The 17,429-nt window shown below is 47.0% G+C and overlaps 1 protein-coding gene across 4 annotated transcripts in view; it reads left to right on the top strand.

Moving 5' to 3' along the window:
• Positions 1-17,429, top strand: part of TPRA1 (transmembrane protein adipocyte associated 1) — a 23,251-nt gene that overhangs the window by 448 nt on the left and 5,374 nt on the right. Inside the window, exons 1-9 of one of the 4 annotated variants that reach the window (XM_019504935.1) lie at positions 4,865-5,289; positions 5,704-5,783; positions 6,964-7,166; positions 7,304-7,436; positions 10,328-10,414; positions 13,629-13,701; positions 14,592-14,671; positions 16,062-16,172; positions 16,659-16,719. In XM_019504935.1, coding sequence (XP_019360480.1) covers positions 6,976-7,166; positions 7,304-7,436; positions 10,328-10,414; positions 13,629-13,701; positions 14,592-14,671; positions 16,062-16,172; positions 16,659-16,719 — 736 coding nt within the window. In that variant the 5' untranslated portion in view covers positions 4,865-5,289; positions 5,704-5,783; positions 6,964-6,975. Of the gene's footprint in view, positions 1-3,172; positions 3,390-4,864; positions 5,290-5,703; positions 5,784-6,963; positions 7,167-7,303; positions 7,437-10,327; positions 10,415-13,628; positions 13,702-14,591; positions 14,672-16,061; positions 16,173-16,658; positions 16,720-17,429 lie in introns of those variants that run through there. The other 3 variants (XM_019504936.1, XM_019504934.1, XM_019504937.1) reach the window with 3 other exon arrangements.

Here is a 17,429-nt window from a genome sequence, read left to right as displayed (position 1 = left end):
AATGGGAGTGGCTGGGAGAAGGGTGGTGAAATGAAGGAAGTCAGCCACTGAAGGAGAAAATAAAAAGAAGTAAATAAAAAAAAAGAATTTAAAAAGAAATAAGGAACTAAATTAAACAAGATCTCTTGTTTTAATAAATTGGGATTTGGGACTAGGATGTGTGTGTTCATCTATAGACGCGTGTAATGTGTGTGTAAGGACGCGTGATCGGGGGTGCGCATCTCTCTGTGTTTAGGCGTGTGCGTGGTCATATCTATATGGGTGTGTGTGTGGGGGCACCCGTGTGTGTATCTAGGTGTGCATGTTTATATGGGTGCGTGTGCATCTATAATAGGTGTGTGCATGTATCTGTATGGGCATGTGTGTGGGTGCGTGTGTATCCATATGGTGTGTGTATCTATATGGGAGCATACGTGTGTATATGGGTGCATGTGTATATGATAGTGTGGGTATCTATAGACATGTATGTATGTATGTATGTATGTATAGATACATGTACATAATGTGCGTATATTTGTGTGTATATAATACACACGTTTATATGGGTGCGTGTGTATCTATAATCAGTGTGTGTATGGGTGTGTGTGCATCTGTAATAGTTGTGTGCGTGTATCTATATGGGCATGTGTGTGCGTGTATCTATATGGGCATGTGTATCTATAATAGGGCTGTGTGCGTGTATCTATATGGGCACGTGTTTATGGGTGCATGTGTGTGTAATGTGTGTATAGACATGTATGCATGTGTATATAGATATGTGTACATAATGTGTGTATGTACGTATGTATATGTGTGTGTGTAGATAGAAATGCACATGTGCGTATAGAATATGTGTGTGTGTATAGTGCATGTGCATATATATATAGACATCAGGACTCGTAATGGAGATGATATCTTGTATTAGAGCAACAAGATTTTTGCAAAAAAAAATCTTTAATTGCAATTAAAGCATTTTTGTTCAAGAGCCTTGTTGTTCTAATACAAGATATCATCTCCGCTACGAGTCTTGATTGCTTTTTCCTCTAGACCAATACAGCTACAACCTGGATACCTGACTATATATAGATGTGTGTGTAATATATCTAAACATGTATGTATGTCTAGCACAAGATTTCCTGAGTCCAAGCTCACTCCATCAGATGGTGTAAAAGGATGTGCTTTGGTGAGCTTGTACCCGTGGTTCTCTGCCAGGGTGCTGCAGCAGGCTAGGGTCCCCTGAGATCCTGTCATAGGTGCCATGGGGTGCCACACTGTCAGCGCTCTTAGGTGGGCAGACGTGATTCTCAAGATAACCTAGAGATTTCAACAGGAATCCACAAATATTAAAAACATTCAGACTTGTTGGGGTCTTTATCAAGTCTATGCACCAGAAGAATTGCTCTTTTGTGTTTCTGTCGTCAAAACACAAGTAAAAGCTATGAGCTGGCACTTTCTCCAGGGCTCCTTGAGTCTAAAAAAGATTGAGAACCATTGGTCTATAAGGTGTAAACCTACTCTGCCTTCTCCTTGACTTCAGATTAACAAGACTACCTTTGTCTGTCTCTTTTATTGGGCCCTAATGGTTGGGGTAGACATAGGCAAGCTTTCCTTTTGACTTAACCTGCAAGGAGCACGTAGCAGCACAGCATTTGTGCCCAGCATGGTCCCTACCACTGGAGAGATCTCAGCCGTGTGCCTAGAAGCCTTGAAAAACTGCCTGTGAACTTGTTTCAGGAGAGGCGAGTCTTTTCTGTTGGCAACGCAACCAATGCCCTGGGCAGCAGGTAGGCCATAGTGGCTTGTCCCAGTTCAGGACATGCTCATAGCTCACTCAACAGTGCGTGGGTTGTGGCCACATTGCTTGTGAATATTTGCGCATCACTGTTTTGAGGACGCTGCATTGGTACATGCAAAGACTGTTACTTTAGAGATCCTTGCTAGCTGGCATGCAGCATTAGCGTGTGAGGAGGGAGAAGCATGGTAGACATTCCTTATCGTGGAATCTGTACCTGAAAAGGAGAGACATGGCTAGGCTCCTTAGTCTGAAGTCAAGCAGAAAGGAGGGTAGATTTGCACCTTATAGATTAATCAAAGTGTGTGCGTGTGGCACCAGATTTTGTGAGTTGTGAACTTCAGCCGATAAAGCTTCTTGTGTGTGTACACACATACTACTTCTGGTTAATCTGTAAGGTGCACGTTTACCCTGCCTTCTATCTCTATTTATAAAACAGTGGCCTAGCCCAATATTCACAAATCAAGCTGTTGTTATGGCTGAGTCGTTGACCATGAACTAGATCTTGTGATCTCTTGCAGGCTTTCAGCTGAACTTTTCATTTGGAGTATGCTGCTTCTTTTTTTTAAGATCAGCAGTTCTGAATGTGGGTGCCTTATGTTAGATGTCTACATAGACGTTTCAAAGGGGTCTTCAGACTTTCTTGGGGGGAGCTGTAGCTGCTCAGTGTCTCAGTTAGTTTGCATATGTAGGTACCTAAGTATAGAGCTAAGTATCTAATCTGAAGTTTCTGCATTTAAACACTGGACCCACATTCTTATTAAATAGTAATATCTTAATGTTACACAGGGGCTCCGTGTGGGCACAAGGATGAAGCTGAGATTTGTTTTTCAAATGGTTCTGTGGGAGATCTATTTTAGGTGATTTTTTTTTTTTTCTGAAGGCAAGCAACATGTTGGTCTTGAAATCAGTCAAGGGTTCGCATGCCATTTTTCTTAATGAGGCTTTTTATTGTGGTACTCAATGTTGTCATTCAAGAGTGCCATTCCTAATGTGCTTACGCTCCAGGTATTCCTGGCTAGCTGAAGCTAAACTGCATGCATTCTGCAAGCATGCTATCAACTGAAAATTGCTCGTAGCTAAGGTGGAGCAAAAATATGTGTACAATAAGGGTATTAAATCTGGGAAGGAGATGTTGCTGAAACAGATGGCTATGGTAACACTTGCGTGTGAGAGCACAGTGCTTCTGTTGTTAACCCTTACCTTAGAAAAGGCAAGAACTAGAGGTGTTCAGAAACAGGCCTGCTACTGTAGTAAATCAGATGAGCTCAAATGGCAGAGCTCGGGGACTTCCATTCCTGAGGGCAGGTAACAGTACCTTGCACTTCTCCTGTTTCTCTCTTCTGAAGATCCTGGCATATATTACAGGCTGAAATGAAATTAGCCTCACCAGTCCTCACTCTGTTTCACAGGTGGGGGAACTGATGCCCTGACGAGGCGTTGTATTGTTCGGGGGGACGGACGGACAGGGCTTTGTTACTCCAAGCTGACAAGTGTAGCAGGCAGCTCTGGGGGCCTGAGTTACTGCTGGCACCTGGGATCATTGCAGCGCTGTGTCTTGTGGCTGTTGTATGCCAAGGGTTGGAGATGGGTGGCCCTTCGAGGCAGCCTTGTGCCTGTCTCCTGTACTGCGTGCCCTGAGGAAATGCTCTGATAGCTGGCACTCAGGCCTCGACTGTGCTCTGGCCCCTTTACGTAGCATAAAGGGGCCAGGCTACAGCTGATTTGTTCCTACATCCAAGTCCTTTAGGTGCTTGAAGGCGGTGGCCATCCTGCTTCCCCCCTCCACTGTGGGACATCTCAACCCTGTGAAATGCAGGCTGCTTTGCTGTGGGTCCTATCATGAGAGCATTGCCTTCTTCCCATCTCCTGTGCATGAAGGCATCCCCCAAGCTGAGGGAGGATACAGGCAAGGAGATTTCTTCCCCAGTTGTTGCTGTGGGCTGGGGTTACTCTTCAGGCAGCTACTTTGGCTTGATTTTTCTTAGGTCATGGGAAAGTCTTTTTTTAGCTTTTCTGGGGGAAAAAAATGGATGTGATATTGAAAGTAGGAGGGGATGGGGAAATGGCCTTTGTCACTGGATGGAAAATCCCCATCTCACGAGCTGGTTGTGGAGTGAAAGGAGCATGTAGCAATTAAGCAAAAAAGGCAGGGTGAATTCTGGAAAATACTGTTTACAAAAATGGCCTTGTTTTCACCATTAAAGGCTCTGTGGTAACAACTGTGTTGAAAAGTGGTCTTGTTAGCAGAGTGGTGAGAGCAGTTCTTATCTCGGAAACGGCATCAACCACACTGGGGAGTGTCTAAGCACAGTTGTTGCAAAGGAGGAAAATAACTTTCCCTCAGTAGTTTGGGGAGCAGAGCTGAAATTATGCTGGCCACATAAGTCAGTGGTAGAGTGAATGAAGCAGCAGAGAGCAGAGCATTGCAGGGTTGTTGGCTCTCGGTTTCCCCTCCTTTCTCTATGCTTCCTGAGTTTCTCTTTCCTCCTCTTCCCACCCTGTTAAAAAGTTAGGCATAAGTTGAGTGTAGTCATATCCACCCACCCTCCTTTTCTGGAGCCTTTCTCAGGCTGGAAATAGACACCTTTGTGCCACCATAAACATTTTTATGGGGGTACAGAAGTCAAGCAAGCAGATGTCCATGCCTTTATCACTCCACAAATGCCCCAAATTTGTGGTTGTGACATAGGTGGTATTAATTTGTGCCGCTGTTTTGTGACGGGTGTCTGTTTGCTTTAAGGTAGGAGAGTGCTCTCCAGCTATCCTGGGAGTGCTTGCCTGGCTTTCCCCGTCTGGGATTCCCCAGATGCACATGAGCTTTCTGAGGTTGAATTCTACCCTGTGCAATCCTGGGGCTGGGACCACCAGTTCCCTGCGGCGTGTCTCTGCGGGTAGGGAACACATTACCCATTGATCCTGCAGGACAACGGGGGACGCATGGTTTTCCCGATGAAGTGGATCAGCTGTGCTGGGGCACGTCCTGGCACAGATGACCCACTTCATTTGGCCACATCTATTTATACCCTCAGAGTCAGGAGGCTTCTGAGAGATCTCGGAGTAGCAAGACATAGGTAAGTCACTAGAGAGAAATGTCTTTCTCAGTCATGCAGGGATTTGGTGCTTAAGAACTGGGGAGGCTGAAGGGAGGAGCATAACATACCTCTTTAGGGGAGGAGACAGGAGCTCCCCAATGTGAAGGTCAGTGGCTGGGACCTTTGCCAGAGCTGGGCTTTCTAGCGGAGAAGCTGCCACCTCAGCACAACGCCGATCGTCCCAGTGCTGTGTTTGTTTAAAATGACGTCTCTAATGCAGTTTGACCTACCATGGCCTTAAAGAAAATGCCAGCTCACAGAGGACCTGTTGCAATGGAGGGATCAGAAGCAGCTAGGTTAGCAGGAAGCTTCCCCAACTCATGTCCCCTCCCAGGGCCTGGCAACGGTCCCAGCTTCGGAGAAGAACGGGGTGGTGTTGAGCTGGCTGCCCCTGGGGAGGACAAAACCTGAGCTCCAAAGCAGGTGCCACAGAGCTGGTCCTCTGCTTCCCGTAGCTGGGACCATGTCTAGCCATAGGCTTCAGCAGTCAGCAAGAAGCATGAAGACTTTCTTGCTTGCCTCTCTCATGCAGGCTGCAGCATCCGCAATGCTGGTTGTTGTTCAAATGAGGGGGAATTTTGTTGAGATTTAATCCTGGATTAGCTACAGGGATTGGGCAGCCAGGGCACTCTAAATCCCCCAAGGACCTGCGTCCTTGTGATGACAGCAGGTGGTGGCTCTTTTTAAAAAAAAAAAAAAAAAAATCCCAGTGTGTTTTGTGGCAGCTCCACCCAGGGGAGGGGAATCCTGGAGGGAGCAGTACTTCACGACATTATGGTGCCTGGTATCTGGGGATCATAAGACATGTTACTAGCACGGTGGTTCCTTCTTTTACAGGAGAAGAAACTCCAGCGCAGAGGAGGGAGTTGCCTGGGGCCATGAGTCCAGCTGGGAGCCGATGATGGGGCCTTGCGTCTGTGAGTATAGTGCCCTGGAGCACTGGCAAGCTTGGGGTGTGGTGGGTCTCTTACCAGCGGTCCCAAAGCAGAATTTTCCCCTGGTTTCCACCAGTTCGGCCCCATGGATGGGAGGTAAATGGGGTTTCTTTGCTGTGTGGGAGAATTTGCCATCTCCCCCCTCCCCACTTTTAGGGCTGACAGCTGATATCCCAGCTGGAGCAGCCACAAGGCCTGCAAGGTGTACCAGTGAACCTGCTTTCAGGGAGGGCAGGTCTGATAGGTTTCAACAGGGGGTGGAGAGCAAGTTGTTATCTTGCCTTCTTTGAAAATGCTGTGGAAGCGGCATGGCACAGGGGAGGGAAGGAGTAACTGTGAGCCAGGACTCCTGGGTGCTCCCACTGGGTTTCCCTCTGTTTTCTAGTGTGACCTTGCAGAAGTTACTGAATAACTCTCCTTCACCTTCTGCCTCTACAGATTAGCAATAATGATGCTAGCTTATGTCCCAGGAGCAGTGAAGGCTTGTGTTTATTGATTGGGGTAAAGTGTTTGTGCAGCCCTAGATGCAACAGGCTGTAGAATGGGATGGAGCCCTGTTATGGGTTTTAAAATCAGAGCCGTTGGCATGGTTTGGAAGGACTCGAAGAGAATGCAGGGTCTAAGATGCAGCTAGGATATTGTCATTATACTAGTGGTGCTTTATGAAAGCAGAAAGTCTATGGAGTCCCATCTAAGTAGATATATGCCACTTGCCACCTAGCACAGACTAGGGAGGCTGGCATTAGCAACAGGTACTGGGTAAGGGCCAATGAGTGAAGCTACAGAGTAAAGTTTCCTGCAGGCCCAAGAGCTTGTTAAGTATCAGGGAGCTGTGGAGCAGGACTTGCAAGTCACCTCATCTAATCTGGATTAGTCAGCGGTGTCTGGAAGGTTCCTGTCATCCTAGTTGAAGATGGGATTCCTGTCTTTTCTGCTCTGGGGGAGGGACAAGAGACATTCTGCTCTGTTATGCGATACAGCCTTTCTGCTAGCGACAATAATAATTTGCTGTAATGAGTAGGCTGTGACTACTTTGTAGACGTACTTTTTTGTTTCTCTGACTCAGATGTTGCTTTTTCCTGTTTTAATCGTCCTGTGTTTTATCACGCTTGGCTTTAACCCCCACTGCATGTAACCTTCATTTTTTTTTCTCTGTGGCCAGAAAGGAGACAGGATGTTCCCATCTGTGACGTCGGTGGTGAGGTTCTCTGCGTATGACAACGTCACGCATTCCACTGCTTTGGTAACAGTGCCGACTAACGTGACGGCTCTGTCCCCTGTGACCACACAGTCAATCAATGATACCAACATCACTGTGCCGCACAAGTGCCTACTTCTACTTTATGAGGACATTGGGAAATCCAGGTGAGAGTTGGGAGCTGGGGCTGGAGCCTGGTATTATCCAGGGACAAGGGCCTTTCAGGATTAAGGGACTGGTGTCTGCCTCTGCATTGGGAGATTTTGCAAATACTGAACTGTTAATCCTGCTTCTCTCTCTGCAGAGTCCGGTACTGGGACCTCCTGCTCCTGGTTCCCAATGTACTCTTCTTTGTCTTTCTTCTCTGGAAACTGCCCTCTGCCAGGGCCAAAATCCGTGTCACCTCCAGTCCCATCTTCACTACTTTTTATATACTGGTAAGTATGGGCATGTGTACTCTGACCTGATGGGGGAGGGACAACTCCCCTTCCCAGAACATTTCTGATTGGATGACTGGGCCTTTTTCAGATCCCTAGTGAGTAAAATCTTTTGCAAAAGCATATGGACATCTTAAAACTAAAGCACGGTGTAATAAATGGGCACTGGGCTTCCCAGTGTGAATTTTGTTCCCCCTGGACAGTAGGGATATCTGGATTTCAGATTCTGGGTTAGGTCTTTCATGACCTCAAAGGGACCTACTTTAAATCTATCCCCATATTTTATCTCTTTGTTTTGATATCTGGTCTCTCGTGTCTTCCCTTCCAGTTGCTTTCTTTGTAGTCAGTCCTAGTTAAAAGAAAACTAACTTCTTACTGAGGGAGTGGAATTGAAATGGCAGCAAACGAATTGCCATGATTTTAGCAGGTGTGTCAGTCCTTACCAGCGCTTTTGTAGAACACCCTAACTTGATTAGAGAGCTGGAACTGGAGGTCCCAAGGCTGCAAGGCCCTCCTTGAGGGTGCAGGAAAGTGACCATCTGTTCCTGCAGGGTGGCCCTTCCTTTGGGTTTGAAGGAGTCATCACTGAGTCTTGTTGATGTGAAGTTGGAGGTGGAAGCAGAAGGAATAGGCAGATGAGTCTTGTTTCCCAAATGTGTAGGGTCTCTTATCTCTTACCCTCTCCCCAGTTTAAGGCAGCACGTGCAGCCTCTGCTTGTGCTATGGAAGTCTCTAGTGGTTTCTGAAGATCATTTAGCTCGCTGAGCACCTCTGGGAGCATGGTGGACACTTAATCCAACCAGATCCTTAAAGCTCCTGGGTGCAGTTCACAACACTCCTGCCCAGGTGAGCAGTCTGGCCTCTGGCTGTCTTGAAGCAGTGGTATATGCCTGCTCATCAGTTGAGTGAATTCAGCACCTCTGCAGCATTCTGTGAGGCAGAGCTCAACTTGGCTGAAAGAAAAGTCTGTCTGTACATGAGAAGAGTGAGGTCTAGGAGGTGTTTCCTCAACCTGGTCATCAGTTACAATAGATAAAAAAAAACCAGGAAGCAGATAAAATTGAGGCCCAGATAATGGCAAGCCTAGATGGAGCCTGTAATCGGAAACTCTGAGCTGTGCATGGTGCTGCCAGATAGTGCAAGCTCCAGAGGTCAGGATTGCGGGGAGGGGAAGGAAATCTTTGAACGACCTAATGCATATGTAATGCATTCAGAATTTTTAAAAGCCCTGGGGAGAGGTTTTCAGTCTGGATTTAAATTGTCCGCTGTGGTGTCCGTACTATGAATAGTCCCACTGGGAGTTAGTGGAAATTGAAACTCTGAGAAACTAAAGGGAAGAAACAAAAGTGAAACTGATAAGTCTGTTGGCTTTGTCCAAGTGAGGAGCAGCGACTAACCCAGCAGCAGTGTGGACTGTGGGAACCATTTCTCTCCAGTTTTAGTCATCTGGGGCATATCCTTAGGAAGATGAGGACATGAATATTTTCTTTGGGGTTAGGATCAGTATGCTGGTGATTCTTTTCACATAACTAGTTTGCGCTTGTCCGTAAAGAACAAATAAAGGATCTCCCTCTTGCAGGGCTTGGGGACAGCAAACTGGGGACAGGCTAGACACCAAACATGTTTCTTTTTACCCCTTCTTGAATCCTATGTGGAGAAAAGTTATGTCTTTGGGACGTGCAATTTTTGTGGGGGAGAGGAGAAGGGAAGTAGCGGAGGCAGTTGATTGGGTTTGTTAACTAAAAATTAGTGCAAGCTTTGGAGAGAGCACATTTCTTGCCTTTCAAAGCATGAGCAAGGAGGATTCAGTTTCTATGAAGACGAGGACAGAGCTCTTATACTGGTGGCTTGGAGCATTTGGGGATTTTTCCCTGCCTCACTCTATAGGGGAAAGGTGCTATAAAGACCTGTAGTAAGTGGTACACTTCAGGGAGCCTGTTCAGGGTGCTCTGTGAGCTGACCAGCTTTGCCCACCACTGTCAGGGAAAGAGAATTTCAGGTTGTGAGAGAGTCCATCAAATCTGACTTCTACCTATTGTGAACACATTAGCTACTTCATTCCTGGAGTGTTAGGTTAACATGCTGTGAAGCTGGCAGCTCTGCTTGAAAAGATTGTGCCTGTGGTATAGTATGGAGATACTTGACCTAGCTCTAAAAGAGTTAGTTTGGATACTGAAAGCATATGGTGATGAGGTAAATTAGCCAACTCAAAGCTACATCCTATAGTTGTTAGAAGGTTTCCAGTTCTTGAGCTAGTTTGACTCTCTGCTACACTATACTCTGCCATGTAAGAGACTCTGAAGTCCTTGGCCTGAGCTGATCTCTTATCTTCTGCATCCCTAAAGGTTACCAGCATTTAGTGAAAGAGCAGAGCTCCACAATCCTGATGTGGATCTAAGGTCTGTTGGCTGATCTGGTGGATCAGCGATCTGGGAGAGATCTATGTCCTGAGGCAGCCCAGGCCATCATAATCTGAAGTAGTATTTTTGTTGTTGTTGTTGGTTTGACATTTTTTTGACTGAAGTGGCAGAAGGGAGAAGGAGATTAGCTTCTCTGCCCTGTGTGAACATCTCCCCATTCCATATAATGCCCACAAGGGCACTGAGTAGAAAGACTCAATGAGGCTTCCTTCACAGTTGCTTTGATGGGCTAGAAAGTTGGATGTTTACTTTCTACTGGGGCCAGAGTCTGCTGCCTATACTGTAGTCATCCTGCAGTTAGGCTTGGGATCTGGGAGGCCATCACCAGGGGTCTGGCTTGAGTCACCAGCTTGGAAGTCTTGAACTCCATCAGCTGGGCTTCCAGCCAGGGAAAAGGGTCACTGGAGTAAAATTCCTGATGGTCACCATGCAACACACTGGTACCAGCTCACTCTGGCTGTCTTTTCTTAGGTCTTTGTGGTGGCATTGGTTGGGATTGCACGGGCTGTTGTCTCTATGACAGTCAGCGCCTCTGATACTGCTACAGTGGCCGATAAGGTGAGTGTCCTTCCGGAGTCATTGTTCAGGTCTGGCTTGAAAGATGAATAGTAGCTTCCTCATGATGTTTTATCTGCAATGCTCACGGCTATTGAGTACTGTGGAATGCTGCTTTGACAACTCTTTTTAAATGATTCCAGCACCCAGAGCCGCAGAACAGTGAACTTCCCTGCTTCCCCAGGCATGCTGTAGCAAAATCTCCATCATGAGAGGCAGGAGTGGATGTGGTTCGTGTTTGATTGCCAAGACGTGTCTTGAATGCCAAGATGCACCTCCCCTCAGTTTGTTAGCCCCTGGCAACACCTGTGCTGTAGTCTCCTTAGCTAAATGAACCTCAGGAGGAGGCATGAGAGTCTTTCCTGCATACCTTTTCTCTCCAGTTTTTTGTCATGGCTGTCATAGCTCCTCAGTGCACTACTCTTTGGGACCCTGTTTACCTTCACTTTCATTGCGCGGCTTTAAATCTGCAGGTTACTGTATTTACCCAAATACAAGACAAGGTTTTTCTCTCTAATCAGCAGGAGGAAAAAAAGGCCCCTTAGCTTACACTTGCATACAAGGAAACTGCCTTAAATACATAGGCTATCATTAAACTGATGCCAAAAGCAGCATGTGTTCAGGAATGGGAACCAGCTATGAAGTTAATTAAATGCAGCCAACACTGAGCATGACTAGAAAACACATGCCTCATGGTGGACAAACATGCTGATTTATATTTTTGTTGTTGTTGCAAAAATATTTATTTCTATAAATTTAAGTATAAACATGTATATATACCTATGCCGCTGTGGCTCACTTGATAGTCCAAAAACATACCTTTTAGGGTTACATCATCCTCATTCCCATTACAAAATCACACCACACAGCCATGGTTTTACATGCCCACTGATGGGAACCTACAAGGATAGAATGGTGCAGCTCATCTGAATAAAATGTGGTAGTGCCCATTAAGCACATTTCTCCCTCAGCACCAAGTCTTTTTCAAGTCATGGTGAGTCACTACATTGCATGACATTTTGACCTCTTCTTCAGTTCCACAGCTGAACTCTGCCTTTGTCTCTCATTTCTAATGATTCCTGTTTCTTCACCAGTCTTAGATGCCTGACAAACATCACCAAATAGGGCCCCAAACAATTCATCTAGAATTCATCTGCCCCTTCCCCTGCTCCCCTAGCTTGGCACATATGATTAGTGTGGTCCTGCCCTTTATGAGGTGAAGCCAGACCAGGTTGCCCTGACCCTTATCTGCATATACATTTTTGGAGCATCCCAGGACTCATGACAAGAACACCCACTTGCAGCCATGAGTGGGGCCTAATTAGCACATGGATCCTTTGTGGGAAGTATCTGGAGTACACACAGATACTGAGGGCTGCCAAGCTATGGGGGCACCATGGCTTAAAATGCTGTTGACTTTGCTGGGGCTGAGCCCAGTGAACAGTATGGTTAATCATGAGTCTTTGATTTTGGGTTAAGGACGTGTATAGCTTGTACTACATATAAGTAGGTGCCAAAGTACTGCTCAAAAATGTATGTATGGACTTGCAGCAGTTTTAAAAGAAAGAAAAAAGGTAACATGCAGCAATTCTAGGTGAACTGAGTGTATGGGTGTTATATGCAAAATGCTGCGCCCATGTTTAATATCAAGGACACTCTTCAGATTTGCTTCTCATTTCCATGTGCTCAGGGAAAGTTAAGGAGAGGGGGAAGGGGCTGCCAGGGGAAAAAGTTGAGGGAAAACAAAGCAAAGGGGCTATATGGTTCCCCAGATTTTTTTTCCCTGCTGTAGCAGTGGGAGGGGGACAAATTCAAAGCAAATTTCGAATAATGATATTCTATACCTGGAAAATTGTAAGCAAACCAGGTTCTTTGGATAAATCCGATATCTTTTATTAGATCAACTCAAATAGTTGGAAAAATTTGACTTGGCAAGCTTTCGGGCACAGACACCCTTTGCCAGCCTGAGAAAGGGTGTTTGTGCCTGAAAGCTTGCTAAGAAGAATTTTTCCAGCTATTTGAGTTGGTCTAATAAAAGATATTGGATTTACCTAAAGGACCTTGTCTGCCTGTGTCCTTAGACCAACACGGCTACAATCTGCACTCCTGGAGAATTTAAACAAATTTATACATTTTCCATATATCAGATTAATTATTGGGAGGTTGTTTTATAATCATGGTCATCTATTCTAGTAAATATGGTAAATAAGGAATGAAATGTTTTGAGAGAAACTGTGCCTCTCTCTAGCTCTCCCTTCTGTGTGGTATCCTTTGCTTAGAAGTCCTGAAACAAAGCAGATATCCTTTTCAGCTTGTTTCCTGGTGGGGGGGTGTCTATCATGGAGCTTTTGAAAGTGAAAATAGGCTGTTAGACTGCACTTTTTAAAAAAAAAATGGGAACTGCTCTTCCAAACTAGTTTCTGTTCATAGCAAATAACATGCTGTGGAGGGATAGCTTTATGCCTGGGCATATAACAGCCTGATTTTGGAGGACTTGTTACCTTGTTTCCCTAAATATTGTAACAGCCTGATTTTGGAGGACTTGTTATCGTGTTTCCCTAAATATTGCAGTATTTTTTTTAAAGGACTTGGCATATTCTGAGGGAGGCAGTATGGGTCAAGGGTTAGAGCAGGAGTTTGCTCATTGGGTCTCCTGGATATAGTTATTCCATTACCCCCTTGTGTAACACTGCAGGGGGTGGGGAGGGGAGGGTTGTTACTTCATCTCCCTGTGCTCTGGCTTCCCCATGCGTAACATGAAGAAATAAGCATTATCTGCCATGATGAGGGAGGGTTATATAGTCATTCTGCTCTGAGCAGCGGCACTAGGAGAAAGCAGGGTGCTGCTGTTTCCCTAGCAATAAATTGGCCACAGAATAAGCCCTTTATTCCTAACTTTTGAGCTGATGAAGATGCAAGCTGCCTGGGTTGGCTGTGCAGCAGAAGTCCCACCCCTGCCACCAGGGGGAATGGCTTCAGCTGTGCTGAACCATGGCTGCTTGCTTCATCTTAAGTGCTGGGTGTGGGGAGGGTCTAGAGTGCTGCGCCTCAAGGCAAAGGGTATACAGACAAGGAAGGCCCCTGGGAATGGTGTTCTCCCCCGGGGGAGTGGAATTTCCTTTCATAAAGGAAATGGGAAGAGTTTTGCTGTATAAACTTCCCTGTGTCTCTGTTCCTCCTGACCCTGCCTGCCTGCCTGGTTCCTGTTGCTTTGCAGATCCTGTGGGAGATCACGCGCTTCTTCCTTCTGGCCATTGAGCTGAGTGTGGTGATCCTAGGCCTTGCCTTCGGTAGGTGCCAGGTGGCTTCCTGCTCCCAAGGCCCCAGACAGGCCTCTTCCCTTCCACAGAGGCTGTGTGCACACCCTGGCCAAGAGCTGGGGAGGGGTGAGGGTCAGTCCTGTTGGATAGGAGACTAGTCAGACCATGTGTGAGACTCATAGGGAAATGGCCTGGGGCCTAACATGCGTGTGGTTTACTAGGTACTGCATGAGTCACATAGGACTCCAGGCACCAACACAGGATTCACCTACACACACCTGGTGATGCTGAAGTGGGAGGGGAGGCTGCTTGAGCCCCACTTCCTGTGGGAGGAGGATTCCTCCGGGGACCTTTTTACCTTGCTTCCTCTTGGTGCTTTCCTCTTGACAGCAGGGGCTGAACAAAGCCTTCTCTGGTGCCTGTTGGTGGCTCAGTTCCAGCTGCTCAGTGTGGGTACTCTCCAAGGTTGTCTGTGTATCTGTAGGAGCATCTGTGATGCCCCTTGCTGCAGCAACTGAGCAGTGGGTCTCCATCACCTGGGGGCTCAGAGCCTGGAGCAGATGAAGTTGCTTTGGAGTTGATTAAGGGGAGATTCTTCTAGTAGCTTTTCACTGGCCAGGCTGTAGCTTGCTCCAGATTTTGTAACTGTGGTGGGAGGGCCCAGGTGCTTTCCTAGTGTAGGGGATGGGGATGAAGCAGAGCCAGAGCCTCATGCCCTGTTACCGTCATGCTCTGGGTCCTTTGTCTGAGGGAGGCTAAGCAGTCTGGGTGGCAGTATGGCTTCCTGGGGTGGTGAGCTGTAACCTCTTGTGGTCTTAGGGGGATGACAGACAGTTTTTGGTGTCCTAGCAGGCTCTTGGGTGCTCAATCTTACTAGGACTGGAATGACTTGGGGAATGATCTTTCCTTGCTCCTTTCAGGTCATCTTGAGAGCAAGTCCAGTATTAAACGTGTCTTGGCCATCACCACGGTGCTGTCTCTGGCCTACTCTGTCACCCAGGTGAGCATGTTGGGGCAGACAAAGGAAAAGGCCACGTCTTGGAGTGAAACAGTGCTTGCTTTATGTGCTGCTCTGCTTCCTTCCCTGTGATCCCTTCCCAAGGTGCTGCTGTGCTTTCTGCTTCCTGACCAATTTGCTGCCGTGCTGCCTGTCCCCTCCCTGTTCTGCCACGTGCCACTTACGGTACCTATGCCACAGGTTGGCCACCCCTAGCTTAGACTAAGCTCCATCCCACAAGTGTTTGGTGGGATGCAGAATGTCTCGAGAATGGTGATGTAGCAAGAACCTTTTGCCTCTAGGACATCTGATTGGTTCCACACTCCAGGCTGGCACAGTGGAGGACAGGAAATAAAATATGAAGTTGTTGGGGGCTGACTCATTGAGGGGACTGGGAAATAGGAGTCTCTTGCATCTAGGGAAAAAGTTCCAAATCCACACATGATGGAGAAGCAGGGCTGCCCATCAGGACCCTTGCAGCCTCTCCTCTCCTGTCTCTTGTTGAGCTGAGAGCTGTTCCTAGCTAGTTTGCGAGCTCAGAATATTAGCTGTGTGTCTCTCTCTGAACAATGCAGTGTGTGTCTGGGCCTGTTCTTCTCTTCACCAGTGGCGGTAGCCAGCCCTTTGGAATGGTTTTTGTCTGGGGCAGCGCTGGGGTAACAGGGAGACAATTGTTCAGTGTTCAGGCTCTCTCTCAGAGGCAACAGAGCTGATCACTGCTACATGATACACTGCAAGAGCTTCATTAAATATCAAGTGGCTAAGCTATATCTGGATTTAGTAACTGTCCAGGGAGTGCCACACCTTTGTCTGTGTACAGCCGTAGCTGTCTTCCAGTGGGATCTGAGTACGTGAGACTGGGTTTCCTTTCCCAGCTATGTACACGGGCGGGAGTTTTTAGCTTGGACAGTGCAGTGGGAAGTGTCAGTTCTGGAGGCAGGAATGGAGTACTTGCCATTTTAGTGGTCCCTGCAATCTGGTCTCCTGCCTTCCCGTCATTTTGTCTTCTAGGAGGTCATGATGAGGTGGGGACTTTTTTCCAAAGCCAAAAGGTGCTGCTGATCCCTCTGCCCTAGAGAAAAATTCTTCCATTGCAAAAGCCTGCAACTGCACTTTGCATTTGGCCAGGCGCTCATCTGTTCATAAATGGACACCCTATCCTGCCCTGTTGAAATCCTGGGGTTCCTTGGTTTCTTGCCTATATTTTACCTACTCTTCTTTTAGTTGAGTCCAGGTTGGCTAAAGAGCACATCTGAGCAGTGCAAGAGGTGGAGTTGAGTGGAGTGGCAAGGTCAGCAGTTATCTGAGCTTCTGTGAATGCAGATATCCTCTGTCAGTGGAGGGATGATGGGTTCTGTGAAAGCCAAAGTGCTGAGTGCCTTTTCTCCCTCAGGGGACTCTGGAAATCCTGTACCCTGATTCCCACCTCTCTGCAGAAGACTTCAACATCTATGGCCATGGAGGGAGACACTTCTGGCTCGCCAGCTCCTGTTTCTTCTTTCTGGTGAGTACATGGCTCGTACCTCCCACCCTAGCCAAACGGAAGGATAGTTTGGGTCAGTATCTTCTCTTTGGCAGCTGTACCTTGATATTTCCGCTTACCTCCCTTATCTTTTAAATGAGATGGATAGCCCCTGGCTCCTTACATATACCTGCTTAGTCTGTGACTTCCAGGTCCAATGCTAGAACTGGAGCTCCTGGGAGCTGGTGTTTGTGATAGGGCAGAGAGCCATGAAGATTAAAGAGAGATTAGGCTAAGAGTGGACCAGGTCCTGACAGCTGAATTCAAGCTCTGCCTGGGGCCTTCCATGCCTTTCCAACTTCTCAACGTGCAAAGGGAAGAGCTTGTAGCATAATGAACTGTCGAATACCCACAACTACTGTCTGTGGCTTTAGACTCATCCACCCACCACCCCATTCCTTTGAAACTTGCACTATTAAATCCTATCATGCACAGGGCAGAGACTAAGTTCTCTTTCTCCCTCAACAGGTCTATAGCTTGGTGGTGATTCTTCCAAAAACGCCACTGAAAGACCGGATTTCTCTGCCATGTGAGTGGCCTCATCAGGCTGTTGGTGTTGTAATCAGCCAGTGTGGGGAACAGGGACATGTGGGTAGGAGTAAAGGGTTCCAGCAACTAGGGTTCTTGCAAATAAATACCTGCTTGCCCCCTTTTCTAAGTATCTGGGTAGTGGGTGCCTGGCAGGAAACTGGGAGGTTGGCTGGCTCCTCAAACCTAGTAAAACTCACAGTGCGAGGTGTTCTTTAGGTGGGTTAGTTATTGTAGCTTTGGCTTGGGTTTTCCATGCTGGCAGATAGAATGGCCTACCACAGTGAGGTGCTCATGGGCTTCTATGGCAAAAGAAAGGTTGCTTTGGGGCTCTTTAAATGGCTAATTCCTGAATGGTGGAGTCCCTTCAAAATGCCATATCTCAGGTGGGAGGGACTGAAATGTAAGATGATAGACAGGGTGGGAGGGATTGTTCACATCCCCATTGTGGCAGCTAGAACATTGAATTAAAAGACTGGCTGGCTCTTCCATTGGGAGGGAGGTATAATGTGTTTGTCCTTGTAGATTTTTTTAGATGCACTAACTACAAGCAGGAGGGCTTGACTTCTTAAAGAAATTTCCTTGAGTAGCACTTGAGGTTCATAGAAGTCAGGTCGGAAGGGACCTTGTAGATCTTCAAGTCCAACCCCCTACCTGGGCAGGAGAAAAACTGGGCTCAAATGACTCCAGCCAGGTAGGCATCAAGCCTCC

The sequence above is a fragment of the Gavialis gangeticus genome, unplaced genomic scaffold (genome assembly GCF_001723915.1).
Source record: "Gavialis gangeticus isolate Ggan-Ray unplaced genomic scaffold, GavGan_comp1, whole genome shotgun sequence".
Taxonomy (NCBI): Eukaryota; Metazoa; Chordata; order Crocodylia; family Gavialidae; genus Gavialis; species Gavialis gangeticus.
Note: the sequence above shows the minus strand (reverse complement) of the source record. Positions and strands in the feature narration are given on the sequence as shown.